Source organism: Dermacentor albipictus, unplaced genomic scaffold (assembly GCF_038994185.2).
Source record: "Dermacentor albipictus isolate Rhodes 1998 colony unplaced genomic scaffold, USDA_Dalb.pri_finalv2 scaffold_18, whole genome shotgun sequence".
Classification (NCBI taxonomy): Eukaryota; Metazoa; Arthropoda; class Arachnida; order Ixodida; family Ixodidae; genus Dermacentor; species Dermacentor albipictus.
In genome coordinates, this window is record NW_027225572.1 from 4854124 (window position 1) to 4873839 (window position 19716).

At 48.5% G+C, this 19716-nt stretch overlaps 1 protein-coding gene and 2 pseudogenes across 4 annotated transcripts in view; 1 reads left to right on the forward strand and 2 right to left on the reverse strand.

Moving 5' to 3' along the window:
- Window positions 1-7522, reverse strand: part of LOC135908744 (uncharacterized) — a 153470-nt gene extending 145948 nt beyond the window's left edge. For 3 of the 4 annotated variants that reach the window (XR_010566404.2, XR_011509687.1, XM_070529162.1), the window contains exon 1: window positions 7206-7522. Coding sequence is in view for 1 of the 4 variants with exons in the window: in XM_070529162.1 (XP_070385263.1) it covers window positions 7206-7299 (94 nt within the window). In the remaining 3 variants the exon portion in view is untranslated. Of the gene's footprint in view, window positions 1-6384; window positions 6430-7205 lie in introns of all 4 variants that reach the window. The other variant, XR_011509688.1, reaches the window with a different exon arrangement.
- A 6918-nt stretch (window positions 7523-14440) lies between these two features.
- On the forward strand, window positions 14441-16931 carry LOC139052103 (uncharacterized; annotated as a pseudogene).
- Window positions 16932-16956: 25 nt separating this feature from the next.
- On the reverse strand, window positions 16957-18814 carry LOC139052104 (uncharacterized; annotated as a pseudogene).
- Window positions 18815-19716: the final 902 nt, after the last annotated feature.

Here is a 19716-nt window from a genome sequence, read left to right on the forward strand (position 1 = left end):
CGCAGGATTACCCAATCACTACGCACATTACCGTTGAGACAATGCGCATGCATCTCAGGCATTATGCTAGGACCCCTTCCCACCACTTGGCGAGCCTCACTGCTGCAAAGCCCTGCTCGACATTTGGCGGCATTGTCAGCGCACATTGTGCGTCGTTTACTTCAGGGTACGCACCTGCGGCCAAGCCAGCGTTTCCTCCGTGGTGTTTGAGCCGTCCACAAGTACATCTAATGATTCCAGGACTACAGAAGAAGACAGATCTACCGGCCTCTGCTCTAAAACAGTTGACCCTACTTCTTTTGCATGAAAAGTGCAGCAACTACGTGCACATCTATACCGATGGATCAACTACGTCCTGCAGTTCCGGTGGTGCTGTGGTGGTACCAACGCGAGGAATGACACTGCGCTTCAAGACATCGCATGTCACGACCACAACGGCGGCAGAACTAACGGCCCTGCGTCGAGCTCTGGAATTCATTGAATCTGAAAGAGCTAGAAAATGGGCTGTGTTCTGTGATTCAAAACCGGCATTACAGTGCATGCAGTCAGTTCTCCGACACGGATGCCATGAGCAAGTGACATACGAAATCGCGAAACTTTACCACCATGTTCAACAAAAAGGTCACGAGGTCATTTTTCAATGGGTACCTGGCCATTGTGGAATCACTGGCAATGATTCCGCCAATAACGCTGCTCGTACAGCACATCATGAAGAGCTGAGCGTTCCAATTCCGCTTTCGAGGATAGACGTCGCTAGGCAGCTTCGACACCTGGCACGCAGTCTCACACTGACCGAGTGGAACACGCAGAACTTGCGACTCACACGACTGCATCGACTAAACCCCTCCCTGCAACTCCGGCCTCCACTCGGACTTCCTCGACGTGAAGCTACGCTTCTCTGTCGCCTTTGTTAAGGAGTTGCCTTCACAAAGGCATACTCTACATTAATTGAAGTGACTGACAGTGGAGCATGCGAGGTCTGTGGCACGGAAGAAAACATCGACCACCTGCTGTGCCACAGTCCACGATACACCCCTGAGAGACAAGAACTTGCCAAAGCTTTTCAAAAACTGGGCAATCGGCCGCTTTCCGTGCAGGTGCTGCTGGAACACCGCCCCCATCGCCCGTCGGGCCATAAAGTGGTGAAGGCACTTTTGTGCTTCTTAAGGAGGACGGGCTTCTGCGACCATTTGTGACTATTAATCCAATTTCTGTAAGGCCACACACGTCATCGAAGTCACCGCAATTTCCTTCCCTCCTCTCTCTCCCTGTTATCTTTGTTTTCCCACTTTCCCATTCCCCCGGTGTAGGGTAGCCAACCGGACGTGATTCTGGTTAACCTCCCTGCCTTCTTCTTATCTCTTTCCCTTCAGGTACATTTTTCATACTGTAAAATATTAGGGATTGCGTCATTCTATGCATTTTTAAGCATTGCTTTTATCTGCCGTTGTCGGCGACCTTCAAGTGACCTTGAGCGAAAAGATAGACCCGTTATCCGGCCACTCAAACTAGAACATGCGGGCAAGTTGCGAGAACAAAACTAGATCATTCGGGCAACCAGTCAAAACTTAAAATCCGGTCTCTGGCCCCCAACACTTTGTACAGGACCACATTACATACGCTAGTTACTGCCAAATCAAGTTACAAAAATAGTGCTTCCGACTTCTTCCTAATGTTTGTTGATAATATCACTCAAGCTATAACTTCTAGTGCGCTGTAGTTCTGTTTTAAATTTCCTATAGCGGCGTTCAAAGGCTGATACAGGGCGCCATAGACTTCATTGTCATCTCTTGTTGCTGAGGCAGAGTTGTCTGTGCACTTTGAAACGCCAGGGGTCCGTGAGTTCTGCGGCGAGGGTTTTGCGTTGCCTTGAGAGATGGCACCCTTTGCTTGGCTCCTCCTTCTGGTGCGTAGATCTACTTGTCAGGGTGGCTTTGTGGTTATTGTGTGGCGCTGATTAAATTACGGCCGCGGCGGCCGCATTTCGATAGACGCGAAGTGCAGAAACACCCGTGTCCCATGCATTGGAGGCACCTTAAAGATCCCGGCCGAACCTAATGCGGAGTCCCCGACTACGACGTGCCTCATAATGAAATCGTGGTGCTGGCCACAAAATTCAATTCATTCTTGTTCTAGCTGGCCAATGCGCTCCGTCTCCCTGTCGTCTTTCGCTACCTGTCATGCGGCCTTCAGCCGCTTTTCCTCTTCTAGCTGGGCAGCGTCCATGTGGACCATGGTGCAGTATGGTGTGCTGCTGTGTGGTGTGGTGGAGTGCGCCGTTGCGAAGGCCCATTTCAAGATTGTGGCTAGCATCATCTCAAACCAATCTGCTTTACCGGTTGCCATTTCATGGTTACTTCTACTCTCGATTAAGGGCGAGCCAGTAATTTTTTTCTCTGGCAATATGTTTTTACTTGCCTTCCGCGTTCAGAAAGCGCGCTGCAATCGCGTGGCGCTAACGCATGCCGGAAGCCCTATCGTAAACATGCCTGTAAAAAGCGGCCACTCGAACCGTTTGGCGGCCGAGCAAGTCAGGATCTGAATACGCACCAGACGGCGTAGGTATGTCCGCTACCACCTAACCTCATAGGTAGAAAGCTTATCGTACATCCACATGTGTCCTCGCGGCCCGTTGTCATGGAGACGTTGATGCTGCGCTGGTCATGTGGCGCTGCTTACGCCCACCCCACCGCACTTTTCAGCGTGTCGCCTGGCTTTTGCGGTAAGGTGATTCCTTTTCTCTAGGGAAATAATTTTGCAGTTTCTTGCTTTGTTTAGGTCTTGCGTTTTGTTAGGCTTAGTAGTATTTTCATTCTGCGCTGTACGCTGCCGCTTTTTTTGGGAAGCCGATCAATCGCAGACGCCGGCACCACCCTCCTCATTCGGCCATCTATTTTCACTGCGCTGGCTCTGCCCCACCAAAAACCCCTTCCACTTCAGCATGCCCCTCACTTATTGTCAGCCAATCAGAGAAGCAAAACCGATCAATTGAGGCTATGTTGTTCGTTTTGAAAGCAAACAAAGTGGCCTCTTATAAACAAGGAGAGTGTTTCATTGGGCTGTTTAGGCAACGCTGCGGGTCACCACCTGATGCTTAATTTGGCTGGTACGTAAATGTGAAGTCAGGCAGTCGGAATAAAAAATTTGGAGGACGCTTAAGGTTCGTCTTTAAGAGTGCAACGCGATAGGATTCAAAGATCCCCGACTCCTTCTCACACTTCCCGGCAACTGCAGTGCACGTAAGCGTAATGTTTTCCGGGAAATGCTCGCAACGAACGCTATGCACGAAGGCGGGCTTTCTGGTCGAAACGCGGCCTCTTGCAGGGGCCGCGAAGCGCCGGAGGCGAGCACCGGCTGGAAGTCTTTCAAGGAAACGGGCGCCCGGCTCCGTGTACTCTGAGATATTTACACGCCGCCTTGCACAAATGGCGGACGCCGTCTGCAGTCTGTGCTTTGTAGAAATGCTGAAAAAGTGGTTTGTTTCAGTTTTCGCGTAACGGAATTATGTTTCCTCGTATAAGCAAGCCACAATTCGAGAGCTATCATGTCTTTATAGGTTGTGTATAAGTGGTTCTTTACGATTTTTTCACGTATTTTAGCTTGCGAAATTGAATTAGGTCAGTGAATTTCTTCATCACATGAACGGCCTCAGTATGTGTGGTTCGAAAATGTTTTTGCCGATGCGACATCCGACGCCAGACACTGGACGGCGCCGCCGACGCCGGATTTTCTGCGACACGGGCTCCTTAACGCTATCGCGTTAAAACAGTTTCCAATAGTTTAAGTTATAGGCCCGGTCTCAGGTGCAAAATCTGGTGAAGGAATCCGGAAGTAAGGTGTCATCACGAAGCGAAAAATTACTTGGCAAATGACACAGTCGTCGGCATAAAGACGGACCTTTGACTTAATATCCCTGGGAAGGTCAAGTATAGATATTAAAAATAACTACGGTCCCGGAACAGAGCACGGCGGAACACCTGATGCTATATTTACAGTTGAGAAGGAAGTAAAATTAAAGTAGGCAAACTTAGACCGCATTAAGAATAGCGTCTATCCGTCGCGGATTACTTAAAATTACGTTCAGTTTAGTCAGTACCTTGTTGTCTATAACCGTGTCGAAAGCTTTGGAAAAGTTTACAAATAAGGCATAAAGTTACTCGCAATATCAAAATTGCTACTAATGTTATATGAATATTCCACCAGTTGAGTTGCTGTGTTGCCACCACGACGAAACCACTGTTGTACATATACGTTAAGAAAGAAAGTTATTCGATTCAACGTATTCTATGATATACTTGTTTATGAAATGGTCTAGTAGGTTACCTAAATTGAGCGTAAGCGATATAGGCCCCTAGTTTGAAAAAAAAAAAGCTTTTCACCAGATTTCTGCAAATGGAGGACCTTGGCTAGTGTTATGGGGACGGGGTTGTTTGACCTTCAGCATCGTCAACCATAGGAGAGGGTTTGGCAGGGAACACGAGATGATGTACGAAGAAAGAACAGAAGTGTATTACATCATTCCGGGTAAGCGGTACGCTCCAAACAAAAAATACAGAAACGTTCAGCGTGCGTGCACCTGCACGCGCAAGGGCAGAGCAGATGTGACAACACGTGGCGGTTCGCTGGCGTTCTTATAACCTCCATCATCCTGGCAGTCTCATTCTGTGCTGCTCCCTGTTAGAGAGCCTTGTCAGGACACGTCGAGTCAACCTACACAGAGAGACACGGGAGGGAAACCACTTCTTGGCGTAGAGGGGGCGAACATATGCCACGTCGGATCAACCCACACAGAGGCTCATGGGAGGGAAACCACTCCTTGTGTAGAGCGGTTGAACGTATGCCCAAGGGAAGTAAGATTTGCACATTCTGCGCGTAATCCCGTCGAACAAACACCCGTTGGACAAGTCTTTTCATGTTGACTAGCGTGGCCAATAGGCATGCTGTGTCCCACGCTCTTGGAATCCATCGATTGCCGCACAAAGTGAACCGTAAGAGACTGCCCCGCCGCCGAAGGAGATCCTGTTGGGGAAGGGATGGCATCCTCTAGTCAGAGAGGTGACACGGGTCGGTGCTTGTAGTCGTCGTCGGTAGTAACACAGCTCCTTTGAGTACGAAACACTATGGATGTTTTTCAACGTAGCTCAACGTCCCGGTCCGAGTCGAGATGCCTCATTAGGGTCTGCAACAGTTTCCCGTTCACAGTATGCATCTACAAAACTGCACTGAAACACATCCTCTCAGTCAACAAACGTGAGAGAAATTCTCGCTGAGCTTCACCAGGCTGATTTCCCACTCAAAATGATAGTTTTAGAGAACTTACACCGGCACTAAATACACGCGTAAACTTGTTATACACTTCGCAAGACATGACTCAACCCAACTGTATAAACCAAAATAACACCCGTCCTTTCCCTCCGTAAGGAAGAAAAGCACTAGTGTTATTAAACCTTTGAAGCAGATTATCGATCTAGGGGCTTGGACTGAAGCAATCGGCATTGTCATTGAGGGTGCCCTTTTTATAGGGTATCGCGAAAAAACATAGCTGCAAGGCGAAGCTCCAACGCAAGAGACAACCATTTTTGGCATACGTCTGCAACCATTTCAGAGGACAATGATCCGTTTCGATGACGAACCTCGGGCCTGCAAGATAGCGAGAAAATTTTTGAACAGCCCCATACGAGACTTGCTCACTATTTCTCTGTAGCACTGTACGCCTGTTCTCGGCTCGTAAATTGCAGATTTGCGTACAGGACGGTGTGTTCCTCGTCGCTCTCTCCGTTTTAGCACAGTACGACGTCCATGCCTCACTCGCTCGCATCGTACTGAACCACCAATCCCCTAGTGTAGCCCGCGATCTTAGCACTGACTGACTAGTCAGCGCGCTCTTCAAGGCACTGAAAGAAGATTCCTTCTTTTTGTCCCCGGAGGAGACTTTGTGGCTAAGTTTTTCGAAGAGGATCAGTTTGAGCCCTAGCTTGTTCAGAGTGCCTAGGGATATATTGCTGATCTACAACCATGGCGCAGTGAGGTTTCCAGTTTTTATAACACCTTGCTTATATTTAGTACTCGTGTATATTCTCATTTCGCTTCACTGCAACACACTGTACGCTTCAGCGCGGAGGCCTCAGGTGAGCATCTGAGATGGAGGAGGAGGAAAGAGAAAAGAAGAAGGCAGGGAGGTTAACCAGAATAACGTCTGGTTGGCTACCCTACACCGGGGGAATGGGAAAGGGGAAAGCAAAGATCACAGGGAGAGAGAGGAGGGAAGGAAAGAAGGAAATTGCGGCAAGTTTGCTGACGCGTGCGGTTTTACAGAAATTGCCTTAATAGTCAGAGGTGGTCGCACAAACCCGTCGTCCTTAAGAAACACAAAAGTGCCTTCACCGCTTTATGGGCCGACGGGCGATGGGGGCGGTGGTCCAGCAGCACCTGCACAAAAAGCGGCCGATTGTCCAGTTTTTGGAAAGCTTTGGCAAGTTCTTGTCTCTCTAGGGCATATCTTGGACAGGGGCACAGCAGGTGGTCGATGTTTTCTTCTGTGCCACAGACCTCGCATGCTGCACTCTCAGTCACTCCAATTAATATAGAGTATGCCTTTGAGCATCTGAGATAATAATAAACGCTCGAAGCATGGCCAAGTGAGGTTTACAGTTTTTATAATAACGCGTTCTTTACAATTCGTACGCGCGGAAATTCTCACTCGCTTCACTAGAATACACTGAATGCTTTGCCGCAATACACAAATGCCGTGCGATGAAGCCATCAGAAAGTACCGTTTTCCTTTTTTTTCATAACTGAAGAATCGGAACAAGCTCGAAGTTTTAGTAGAGTTTCCCCCTTGGTATACGCTTTATTCCAATAAGAGGCGAGCCAATTACGTGCCGGCCATGCGCTTTTACTTCATGCATAGCGGGTATAAGAAAATCGTATCCCACGAAGAATCGGGCCGGCGTCAGAGCTAAGCATTAGCACGCGCGGCAGCAGGAAAGTGCTTATAGGTTGTAGCATGCTTTGAAGGTTTTTGGGCGCACATCTGGAATTATATGCGCGCTTCTCATTCCACGTGGCATGCACTCAGTCACTCTGTGTGGCGTAGAATTATTTTGGACAAGTGCACGCTCCCCGTAACTTATGCGGCGTTAAGTCATACCAGATCGTACTCGCGTTCTCGCAAATATGCACGTTGAACTGCAACAAAAACTTACCGTGTCGTCGTTGTTGTTGTAGCTTCAACAAAACGTCTCCATGATCATGCCGCCGTGTTCTTCCTTCTCGCTGTGGCTTGTCCACTTTCTGCATGAATGCTTTTTCAGCGTCGTTGAAAAATGAGGGATGCGGCTTTCGGCATCGAGGCGGAGCGTTGTCAATGGCCAGCACAGAACCCTTGCACAACGTTGCACAGGCGTTTCTTGAAGCATTTCAAGTTGCTTCACGTGCCTCGGATAAACCACAATGTAAGTGATGCGTGCTCCTATCACCACAAAGGTGTTAGCGCAACTGCTGCATCGCGTTCTCTGCGGCGCCAGCCCAGCGTTGGAGCGTAAGCAAACTTCAATGTCTGAGGCAATGCCGGACGCCGCGGCCCCGGGTTCCGCCATGCTAGCGGAAGCGGCCTGCGGCGAGGGTCAACAGGCGCGCAGCTCTGACGCGCCGGCGCCCAGGAGCAGTGGCGTAGCCAGAAATTTCGTTAGGGGGGGGGGGGGGGGGGGCTCATGTTGCAGCTCGGCCTCCTCCGTAAGAGGAAGTTTTTGCTCGGGTGCTATTATTTAAATACATGTAGAAGGGTAATTCGTTTTCCCTCGCAACAACTGCACCAAATTTGACGATGTTTGTTCAATATAAAAGAAAAACTTACATTCTAGTGGGTGTTGGTTTCGAATTTTTCATTAGGGCGGTCAATTCTATATTAAAAATTGGCCAATATCGCAAATTTTCATAAAACGGAACTATCAAGTTTAAAACTCAGTAACTGAACAATGAAAAATGATAGGACAATTCTGTGAATTCCACCTAATAGTAGATCTACAGCGGACAAAATAGATATGTTTACCATGAATCTAAAAAAAAATTAGTATTATGGAAATACGACTCTTGCAGAACCCTTGTACACAACGTAAGCAATTCACGCACGATACAAATTGACACACCAAATTTGTCCGCATCGACATTCCTAACAGTTGCCGTTTACAGAACCGAGATATCTGTTCTTGGTTAGCTATTATGTGTAAACGTCGTGCTTCTATTTTTGCGAAATTTCAAATTTTTCAAAATATTTTATACAAAATTCAGGCCGTAAATCGAAATTCCGTTTCCAACAGACACTATAATATACCTTCTCTCTCAAATGCAACAAATATCATTAAAAGCGATTAGCAGGACTATCTCAGAAATCATTTCTGCGTTTTACATCTATTTGAATAGGCCGCGTCGGAATTAGGCCCAAGCTAAAGCTTCCTCTTAAACAATTGGTCGAGGGATCAAATACATTAATAATAACTGCATTACCATTGTAAAAATGCTTTGAACGAATTCTTGAACGCTACGCACTATCCAAACAAGTAAAATGTGAATTTTTTCATAAAAGAATATTCTCGTATGTGTCAAAAATTCTGCCCAAAGTAACTGATATCAATGCTTCCATGTTTTTTTATATTAAATAAGTAAAGAAAATATCACACGAACTTTAGAACTATATCAGTTCGAAACCAGCCAAACAGTGCATGACGCTGATACGAAAAATGTAAAGGCCACGAAATGAACAAGTTCAAGACAAATATGTTAATGAGACTCTGTCATTGAAGAACCTTGTGTAAATTCTTGTATATATGCAACGGCCACTGAAAAATCTCCGTGACGCTGTCATTTGTTCCAATGCATTACGCAGGAGCAGCTGTCACCGGTCGTGAGTAATCGCACCGAAATTATAGTCGCAACAGAGAGCACGTATAAAAAGCAGTTCTGCAAGCTATACGAGGGCGAGTGAAATGAATGTGAGCCAATGCGAATATATGACAAACGGCGTACTTTATTAAAAAGTAGTCTGCATGAGAATTTAGACATTTGCCCCATTGTCTAACGAGTCGCGTGTTTCCCGTCTCATGAAACTCCTTAGGTAGCTGCTTCAAAAAGTCTGTAACTGACTCTGTCAAGTCATCGTCCGGCACGAATCTAGTTCCGTTGAGCTGTTTTTCGGTTGCCCCAGAATGTGGAATTCGCAAGGGGACAGGTCTGCGCTGTATGTATGTATGTATGTATCTATGCTTTATTTCCACAAAAACTAAATACAGCCTTGCGGGGGTAAAGTGGGAAAAAAAGCTGCTCTTAGCAGCTTGACTAGCTCCAAATACCCTTAAAAATACAAAAAGAAAATAAGGGAGCAGCAGCGCGGAAATACAGTTTTCCCAAGGACACAGATATTCAAGCATTACAACATATCATGCACACGCATCGCAAATCAGGCGAGACAATCATCGCAAATGAAATCATTCATCGCATCGCAATCATCGCAAATGACGGATGTTGCAGGGCTTCCCACTTGAACGTTGCCGGTTTTGTATTACCCAATTCAGCGACCTGGGGACGGGCATTGTCGTGAAACTAGATGAACCAATTCGTCAATTTTCCACGTAGTTTGTTCTTGATTGCGACACGCAGTGGTTCCGGCGTTTCACAATATCGGAAACAATTGATAGTCTCTCAAGATTGAGCAAATTCTATCAGTAATGGCCCCTTACGGTCAAAAAAAGAAAGTCAACAACACCTTTCCGGCGAAAATGACGGCCCTTGCGTTCTTTGGCATGGTAAATTCGAATGTTTCCACTGTAAGCTTTGGCGTCGTGTTTCAGACTCGTAGTAGTGGCACCATGGTTCGTCCCCGATCAAAATAGCAAACAGGAAATCGTCATCCTCATTGTGATACCGGATTATTTTAGTCAAAGCAGCGCCAAACTTCTGTGTCTTGTGGCGGTGGATCAAAATCTTGGGCATCAATTACGCACACAAGAGCCGATAACCGAGGTGCTCATGAATTATGGCGTGAACCGAGCCGTGAATGATTTTCACACGCTCTGCCAGTTCATCGATGCTTGTCCTCCATTCTCGTCTCATCATCTAATCAACCTTTGAAATTGTGCGGTATGTGATTGCACGATGGCATTGGGCCGGTCTTGGAATATCTTGGCAACTTTCCCATTCTTCTTTGAACCGTTTGCTCCCACGCTTTACAGTGGCCAATGAAATGCATTGTTCAACGTACACGGCAGCCATACGGCGATAAATTTTTTGGGGGGGAAACACCTTTAGCTGTCAAAAACTTTGCAACACCACGCTGTTCAGCTTTTGGGGTGTCCATATGTCAGGCAACCATGTTCAACCCAGTGTATGAGAGCATTAAAGAACATTTGTCATCACACATGAGTACCACTTTTGTAAATGAGAGATGCCACTGTGCTGCGCGCATGCCTCGCAAATAATGAACCGAACCACTATTGCGACTCGCACTCGTGCATTAGAAATGCGAAGATACAATGAGATATACAAATGCGAAGATACAGCTTGATAAAGGGCAAAAAGTGTGACTGGAAACAAAGTTCACTGCACGTGTACACGAAGCCTCGCAACAAGATATTTAAATATACGTATAGGTCTCCAATAAATCTACGTATCTAAGAAAAAGTCGCTGTATATAATGCGTCATTGTAATGTCTCAACAGAGACCTTTGAGGAAATGAATAAATAAACAAGGTGAATAAGCATGTTGCGCGATGACAGATTCACAGAATCCTAGATTCCGTCCCCATTCCATCCACTCACCCCCCCCCCCCTCCTGATGTATCGCGCGCGACGGAAGGCGGCGCGCTTGCTCCCTGCTTTTTTCCTTTGCTCACACACGACTGAGCCACCATCGTCGGCTCAGCCAGTCCACCACCCCCCCCCCCCCCCCCTACGTTTTCACTCGCACACGCAGCATGCGGCACGCGGTCACGGTGTTATCACCCTTGGACTTTATACGAAACATGAGGGTGACGGCGACAGCAGGCATGCGCCTGGAGTGTCCATAAAATTGCTATCGCAATAATATAATAAGGGTGTCTGGCAACTGAAGCATCCCGTGGCTCATTACTTTCCACAAAAGAAGTAGCAAAATCGAACTTTCACCATGCGACAATTTGCTGCGCCGCAACAATGTATTTTTTTTTCTTCTGTTGGGTGGGGGCACCGCAATGAAAAAAAAGACGCATAGGAAAATATGTTGGCCTCAATCGAATGCCTACTTTGGGCACCTAATGTGGCTACGGAAGGAATATCGAAGAAAACATGAGACGCTTGGTCCACTGAGAACCAACCATACGCATACTGCTCGGTATCCTACACCGGCGAGACAAGACTTTCCGGAGTTCTGCAAAAGCGAACGCGGTGCAATCCGTCGAGTCCCCACAGTGATGGCAATGAGCGACCATTGTTTCTTTATCTCGTCTGCTAGCAAGAAAGTGTCCAAAACTCTGCCAGGCGAAAATCCACTTGGCCCGAGAAAACCGAACGCGCACCGAAGTGCGCCGCGCGGTGGTCGGGGCACGCGAGAAAAAACGTATGCGCTCTGGCTGGCTCTGGCAGCCCGCGTCTATGGTAGCGAGAAAAAAAAAAAGAAAAGAAGAAAAAAGAAATGGGAGAGGCTCAATGCGTCCTCGAGAATAAAAGTCAAAGTAGCAAAAATAAATAAGAACGTAGTTAGCTTGCCTGGCTTTAGTGTTTTCATATGGATGTTTTCGCGGAGGTAAAAAAGTGTTGATATTTATTTTATGTGACATGTCGGCACAAATGAACCACCACAACGCTTCGTCTCATTGAACCTCGCTGCGTGGTTTGTCAACTTGTCTGCTAGTGTGTTGATTTGACTTGTCTCGTTGTGTGTTCCGATGTGAGACTTTAGAAAAGTCAATGGACTTCAGGCGTCAAATGTTCATAACAACATTAAACCCGCAAAGTTCCGCAATTGAAAATCTCAAGCACAATTTTGGAAATGTTCAATCGCTTATGAGATTGCAGCCCGAGTTCGCTATCGTCGCGGTTAATGGTCTTTTCGAGCGTCAAAAAGACATTCTAGACAAAATCTAGAATGATTTCCGGCGCCGGGGGTTGCTTTCGTCGGCGGTGCATGGACAGCACGGAAAAATTTCGGTGGGGGCTGAACCCCCCCACCCCCCCTGGCTACGCCCCTGCCCAAGAGATACGTATTCCTAATACGCTGCCCGGCACCTCAATTAAGATGAAAGGCGGGTACTCAGCAAGTGTCTTGTCGCACATTGAGACTGGCCTAACCGTACGGATGCCAGAGGTGAGGTTAAACTGCAGGCCAAGCACATCGAGGAATATGACATTAGCCTTTAGGCGCCGATCGCGAAAACTCAGATCTAGGTTGAAGAAAGAATAAGAAATGGCTCAGGAAGTCCGCTCCCAGTATGGCAAAGCTGACGTGGGCGATTAAAAACACCCATCTGTGCAAGCGACGGATTCCGATTTCTAGCGTTATTCATCGGTGCCCATACGACAAGATGGCAGGGTTTTTCACCGCGCGGAGCGTGGGTGTGGACTTGTCACGTTGGCGATCTGTGGCGGGAACAATATACATCTCGGCTCCGGTGTCGACAAGGAGGCGGACGCTGGTGATGCGGTCGACTGCGAATAGGCGGCTTGCGCGACGGCCCGTGTCGCATGCTGCCGACTGGGCGGTGCGTTTCCCGTCCACGAACAGGGCCGAGTGCAGCGACTTGCTTGTTCCCGAAAGTGACGCGACCAGCACAACTATCGTGGCGATTCTCTAGCTGCACTGTGAGACCGTGAAGGCGAATGGTTACGCCGAAGCTGGTCGGCAATGTTTCCACCCGTAGTCAGCTTCTCCGCTGCATTGGTAAGGCGGGCGACTGTTTCCTCGAGGCGCGAGAGTCGGCCTCCTGGCTCTGAGACTCTTGCAGCGGCGATAAGTTGCTGTGACGCAGACGAGCAGTCGCATATGCGGTAAGTGAGTGCAGCTAGCTGATCGAGACTTGTTTCGTCGGAACCCACCAGTACCATGCGTGTGGACTGTGGGAAGTATTGCAAGAGCAGCTCGCGCGATATTGGAAGTAGGCTGACTGCTGACCAAGTAACTGACGCAACCGGTGCAGCAGTGGTGACAGTCGTTGGCAGCTGAGTTCCTCGTAGACGAGCTGTTTGAGCTTACGCTATTGCGATATCTCCAAGCGCTGCAGGACCATGCGTTTCAGGTCGTCGTATGCTGTAACCGAAGGCGTACCTGCTAGAAAGTCGACTATGGCATCGGCAGTGTAGGAGGGCAGCGCGGCGATGACGTGCAGCTACTTTGCTCTCTGTGAAGTGATGCGTCGGAGTTGAAAATGGGAGTCTATTTGCATAAACCCAACTCGGGGATTCTTTGGCCAAGATCTGGGAAGCTGAAGCTCTGCGGCGATGACAGGAGACGTAACCAAGGCCTCTTCTCAGTCAGCAGGAGTAGGAGCAACGTCGTCCAAGAGTAGTGATCGAAAGAAAGAAAAAATATCCGACGATTACGCTTTTTGGTAATGCGATCTTTGAGCGCAGCTGCTGCCTTATTCCAACAACAGGCAACCGCATACAGAACACGCAGTGCCGAACAGAGGCGGTTCTAGAAAAAAATTAAATTATGTGGTTTTACGTGCCAAAACAACTTTATGATTATGAGGCACGCCGTAGTGGAGGGCTTCGGAAATTTTGACCACCTGGGGTTCTTTAACCCGCACCTAAGTACACGGGCGTTTTCGCATTTCGCCCCCATCGAAATGCCGTGGCCGGGATTCGGTCCCGCCACCTCATGCTCAGCATCCCAACATCATCCAGTGAGCAACCACGGCGGGAAGGAGGCGGTTCCGCGCTTCGGATTGGGCGGCACGCACGGCGATCCATCGCTATCGAGCCGGCGCTGCGGCGACGCGCCATCGCGCCATCTTATAAAGGCCGATCCACACGACGGAACAAATTGCTCTTTTGGACCGCGGTCCGCGCATCACGTGATAGGACGTCACCAGTTCGTGCGTACCGCCGTTGGCCCGCGCAGGACCCCGGCCCTCGCGGTCCAATAAAGGCCGATCCACACGATGGACCAAATTACTCTTTTTGGACCGCGGTCCGCGCATCACGTGATAGGACGTCACCAGTTCGTGCGTACCGTCGTTAGCCCGCGCAAGACCGCGGCCCTCGCGGTCCAACAAATCGCCGAGGCTTTTCCCGCTTCCGTTTTGGCGGCGGACCGCATGACCGCAGCGATTTTGGCGTAGCCAACGAATGTTGTCCAGCAACAGTGTGTCTTCAGCCAAATCTAATCTAGTTTGCGGCTCAGTAAAAGCCAGTCGTTTCATGTCCGCCGTTCCGCCTACACGTGCGTGCAGGAGATATATTTTTAAACAGCATGTGCTCTTGGATTGACGACGAGGTTTTTTATTTTGTGTCCCTGGTTGAGCAGTTCCCGGCTTTGTGGGACTCGAGCCGGAATGATTACAATGACAACGCGAAAAAGCGTTACCTATGGACTAAGGTAGCTGGAGAGATGAACGAGAACTACCCGGAAAACGGACCGTATGAAGTGGGTAAGTTCTTTCTGCGACAAGGCAGTCTTTACTTATTCATAATGTGAGTTCGCGAGAGTGTCATTTGTCATTGAAAGGCCTTGCTTCTTCCTATATGTCATAACACTACGTTGAGTGTGGCTGCACGCCGATTTTTTCGAGCCACTGACATTGCGTTCGCGCACAGACAGCAACTTACACGTGAATTGGTGGGAGCACTACCTAAAAGATTGCATACGTGTGGCGTTCGTGAATACCTGGTGGTTTTACAGAGTTCCCTCCTCACCTTGTCTGTTTTTAATTTTGTTTGCCCACACACAGTCCCTTTTATTCTCAATCATTTTTATTCAGGGTGTCCAAGCTAAAAGTAGCCAATGTTTTAAAGGCGAAGTGTGCTAAGAGGCTCAAACCAACTCAGTGGTGTCGAGTATCGCGGTATACTTTTTTATTTACAAAATCAGTTAGTATAAAGTAATTGCCAAACATCTTAAATATTGCCTTTGCCATGAAAGTGTCGATACGGAAGTTGTAGTTCACATTTAAAAATGGTCGACTGAAGTGTTTGCAACTAGGTACCATTGATGGAGCTTCTTGTAATTGCCTTTAAAGAAAGCCGGCGAAATATACCACGTGATAGCACCACTATTTCAGCGCTCCCAGACGACTGATCAAGAAAGGAAATCCGCATATCTGTACAGCGGTTCCGGGACGGGCTTGGCGATTCCAGTGGCCACAAAGTACACGCCAGCAACTCTCGCTACTGAAATATTTGATCGCGAACGAATAGAAGAACATGGCAACTGCATTTTCCTTCCCGATTAAACAGTTCTGAGGTCAACATTTACTCAATCCCGAGCTCCTTTCCCTTTCTTTTTTACTTGCCTTGTGTGTTCGGGCTTCATTTCACAAGTGGGGCGAATTATATGTTTATGCCACGTCACGTCGAAGCGCCACACACCTTCATCACCGCGCTTGCTCTGTGCGCCCGATCGCGACAGGGCACGCGAGTGAGTCTCGAAAAAAAGGCATCCAAACAATGTCCTTTACTGATTGGTGACGCATTTTTGCAGATGTGCTGAAGGGCATCTTCGCCAATAAAAGGCGAACCTACAGAAAGGAGAAAAAGTCCGCACGACAACGAGCGGCCAGCCTGCAAGCGAGGTGTACACTGGCAAGTGGATTTTCTTCGCCGCGATGCGGTTCCTGGATGCTGTTCCGGAGCCAAACCACCGATTTTGCAGCGGGGACTATGGCAGCTCGGCAAGTTCAGCTATAGAGGTACTGTATTTCTGTGGATTGTTGTCTCTGCGCATGTAGAAAGCGAAATTCCAGGAAAGATCAGAATGTTGCCACTGAGTTCCCCATGCCCTATAGACATGGTTTCTGCAGGCCCTCGTGCGAGTGGCGAGCAAAGCCAAGGTTCACGACTGGGCGTGTTGGTATAGCATATCAGAGGTTGGATTGCGCAATATTTTGACGAGACACACAGAAGAGAAGAGAGTTTGCAGCAAACACATTTTGCTGCAAACCGTCAGGCAGATGTTCACTTGTACAAAGGAGGATTCTTCGCCTTTTTCCCTGCACAAAATGTGGAGAATGCAATTGCGACTTGGAAAAAATGTCTTATTTACTGTGCTTATATTGCAGGCTCAGGCACAAACATTGCAATATGCTGCGCTGTTTAGACCATGGCTTTTGCTTCACTGAGTTGTAAATAGTGCAGCGAGATTTGTCACAAGCTGGCTGTCTTGTTTTTTTTTGCATTTAGAATTACAGCAATTCTCCTAACTTTTCCATAACTATGCGACTTCGGCACATAGACCTGACAAATAAGTGCTATAGCCCAGGACGCATGCAGCAAGTTTCAGTTGCTTCGACGTATCGTCTCTGAATGCCAGTATTCAAACTGAAACAAGGCGGCAACTTATTTCATGCCAACTGTGAAATTGTTCATTTCAGCTTCACCACAACCGAGATCTCCTGGCACCAGCAGAACAGAGTGGTGGGGAAGAAGGGGAGCTGTCCGTAATGCTGGAGGAAAGCTCTAGCGCCAACTCCCCAACCACGTCGAGAAGAGTCGAGTCGCCGCCCACACTCAGCACAAAACGGCCGAGGCAGTTACGCTCCTCGGGGCCGTCAAGCGAGGACTGGGCCTAGAGGCAGTCAGTTTTGCACACTATTGCCTCAGCCATGCAGCAACCGTCCGAGCCAAACGACGCCTCTTTTTTCTTTGGCAAAACGATTGCGGCTCATATGAGGCAGCTGGACGCTGTGAAGCAGGTGCAGTGCCACAAAGAAATTCTGGACACAGTTGAAAAATTTCTGACAATGTAAATAAATGTGTGTGCAAATGTTCATTTTATTCGTACTCATCAAAATATGCAGATGCCTTCTGCCACGGCACAACACCTTGGCCGTTGAAGTAGTCCCGCATGTCCTCACGGACGCTGGCACCAAACGCGTTTACACGTCCGCGTGTTGCTCGTAGGCCAAAAATGTTTGCTCCCTACTATCTTCGGGCCCCGAGTCAGGAAATGTGCTCATGTCGTTGCCAAGGTAGTTATGTAGCACACATACTGCCTTCACCATGGGGACAACTCTTTCAGGCTCTGCATTGATTGTAGTGAGAAGAAAGCGAAAGCGATTGGCCAGTATACCGAACGCGTTCTCCACAACCCGTCTTGCTCTGGACAACCTGCGAAATGTATACAAAGTGAAAAAGTATTGCATTTTCTTAGTTAAGCATATTCAAAGGCCTTATAACGCCCTCTAAAATACAAAGAATCAAGCTTAAGATGCATGCCTGTAAAAAAAGATCCGCTGATCACCCGACAGGCTGCTACCTCCATACGGCTTCATCAGATTCTTCCCGATTGGAAATGCGTCGTCGGCCACAAACACGGAGGGTAGGAATAGACCTGGTCCAACTTCCACATGGTGTGGCAAGTTTGCTCTGTTGCCTTCCAATGCCTCCTGCAGGGGCGTGGTCTGCCAGACTCCTGCGTCACCTCGAGCACCGGGCACACCAACGTCAATGTAGGTAAATTTATAATTTGCATCCACAACAGCCAGAAGAATTATGCTAAACGACATTTTATAGTTAAAGTAAAGGGACCCAGAGTTGGCTGGTTTGGTTATGCAGACATGCTTCCCATCTATTGCCCCCACACAGTTTCGAAATTGGCAATTTTCGTCAAACCCCCTAATAACGTACCGCCAATCTTCAACTGTTTTTGGTGACTTCATATAATCTTTGCTTAGCTTATGATAAATAGCCGAACATGTTTCGGGAATGAAATCTTTGGCGGTGGAGTGCCCGACTCTGAACTGGCGACTTAGGGAATGGTGGCTCTCACCTGTAAATAAATAAAGGCGAGGTGGAAGGACCTATTTAGATTGCCGGTAGAACATACTGGCGCATGCAGCCAAACTTGACTAAACGTGGGCAGTTTATGTAGGCACGGCAGCTGGGCAATCGTTTTGCTTTTTTCTTACTGCCGATGTCAGCGAAATAGTGGCGTTTTAGCTCCTACAAACCCCACTTCACTGCATGTCGCTGAGAATGTATAGAACGCCAAGGCTCAGCTCTCCTATAAAGAAAATAACTAGCTGCGCGCTACACTGTGGCAACACATAGAGCATCTACGTTCGGCTGCTGGTCTTGAAGCCGCATGTTGCACCCGGTGCTACATTTCAGTGCAATTGGCTGTAAGAAAGTACACGAGGCGCAGCGATGGCAATGAGAAGTGATGTAAGGCCGCAACAGCCCAAAGCAAGACGAAAAATGCTTACCAGATGCAAGGTAACGCAGCGTTGCTTGCAGCTTCGTCGCCGGCTGTATCGGCTGGCGCATGACAGTCGTCTTCCGTTCTATCCTAGGCCCCACGCGTGCGCGCGAGAAGTTCCGCGAACTGCTCCCGGCTGACGCGCAGGAGCCGTCTGTACTCAGAAGGCTCGGACACTACCAGCTCTTTGAATAGTTGGTTCTGCAGGCCGAGCTCCTTCCTGCACATCCAATCCTTCACCAAACACGACCTTTTTGGCGCAGGGTAGTAATCTTCTTCGTCCACGCAAAGAGCCAACGGCATAGCGGCCAAACGACGTTTCTGCTCCGCCTCCATTTCGACGACTTTTATTCGCGATACATGCGCAGCATGAGCGCGAGGGATTGGCATGGTTTCGCGAATTTGTTGAGTCGCGAGCACTGCGGCCGAGAGTAGCTGGTTGATCTGCTCCGCCGTCTGCTATCGCGGTCCGCCGTGTGGATGTGCTCTGCGCCGGATCGGACCGCGCTGGGCCGTGACGTTGCATCACGTGACCGATCGGCTTGCGGACTTGGTCCGTCGTGTGGATCGGCCTTAATGGGTCACCGCCGCGGAGAGGCGGGGGGGGGGGGTGCGATTAGGAATTGTTATTTATTGCTTCTTCTGAGGTGTGATGAGGAAACGGGTGGAGAACAGGGGTATTGAGAACAGGAGTAATGAGGCAGGAGAAGGACAGCCAGGCGCAAGCACTGCCAGAGGCGACAAATGCCACTGAGGAACGCGCCCCACAAACGGGGAAGCGAGAGATACGGCTGATAGCCGTACAGCCACGCAACGTTTTTAGATTAGTTTCAGCTGGAAAAGACTGCGGCCTTCCAATGGCGTGGAGTGGGTCGGCGCAATCTCCGATCAGGCAGCGGCGCGGCGGTAGCCTTAGGATCGGTCTCGGCGCGTCGTCTGCTACTTTCTGAAAGGCGTCCGCAAGCGACTACCACATTCCGTTAACTCTCTCATTCGTGAAGTAGAAGTGCAAATATGCGCCTATTTTACTTGGCTTTAGTGAAAAGCGCTTTTCAATTGTATCTGAATATTATAACAACCCAAACAGCACGAAAGACAAGACAAAAAATAAAAGAATACAAGGCATTGTAGCCGACGTCTATTTTTCGACAGTATGCTGCACAAATCAAGTGAGGACCCCATAATGCTCACTCATATTCCAACCTTACGTGAACACGTCTTGCGCGGGCAACAACAACGGGATAGCCTACAACATCAACAACCTGCAAGGATGCAGGAAATTATGCCTTCTCATTTTTCTTGTTTTTTTTTATTCAGAGGCCCTTTATTCAAGG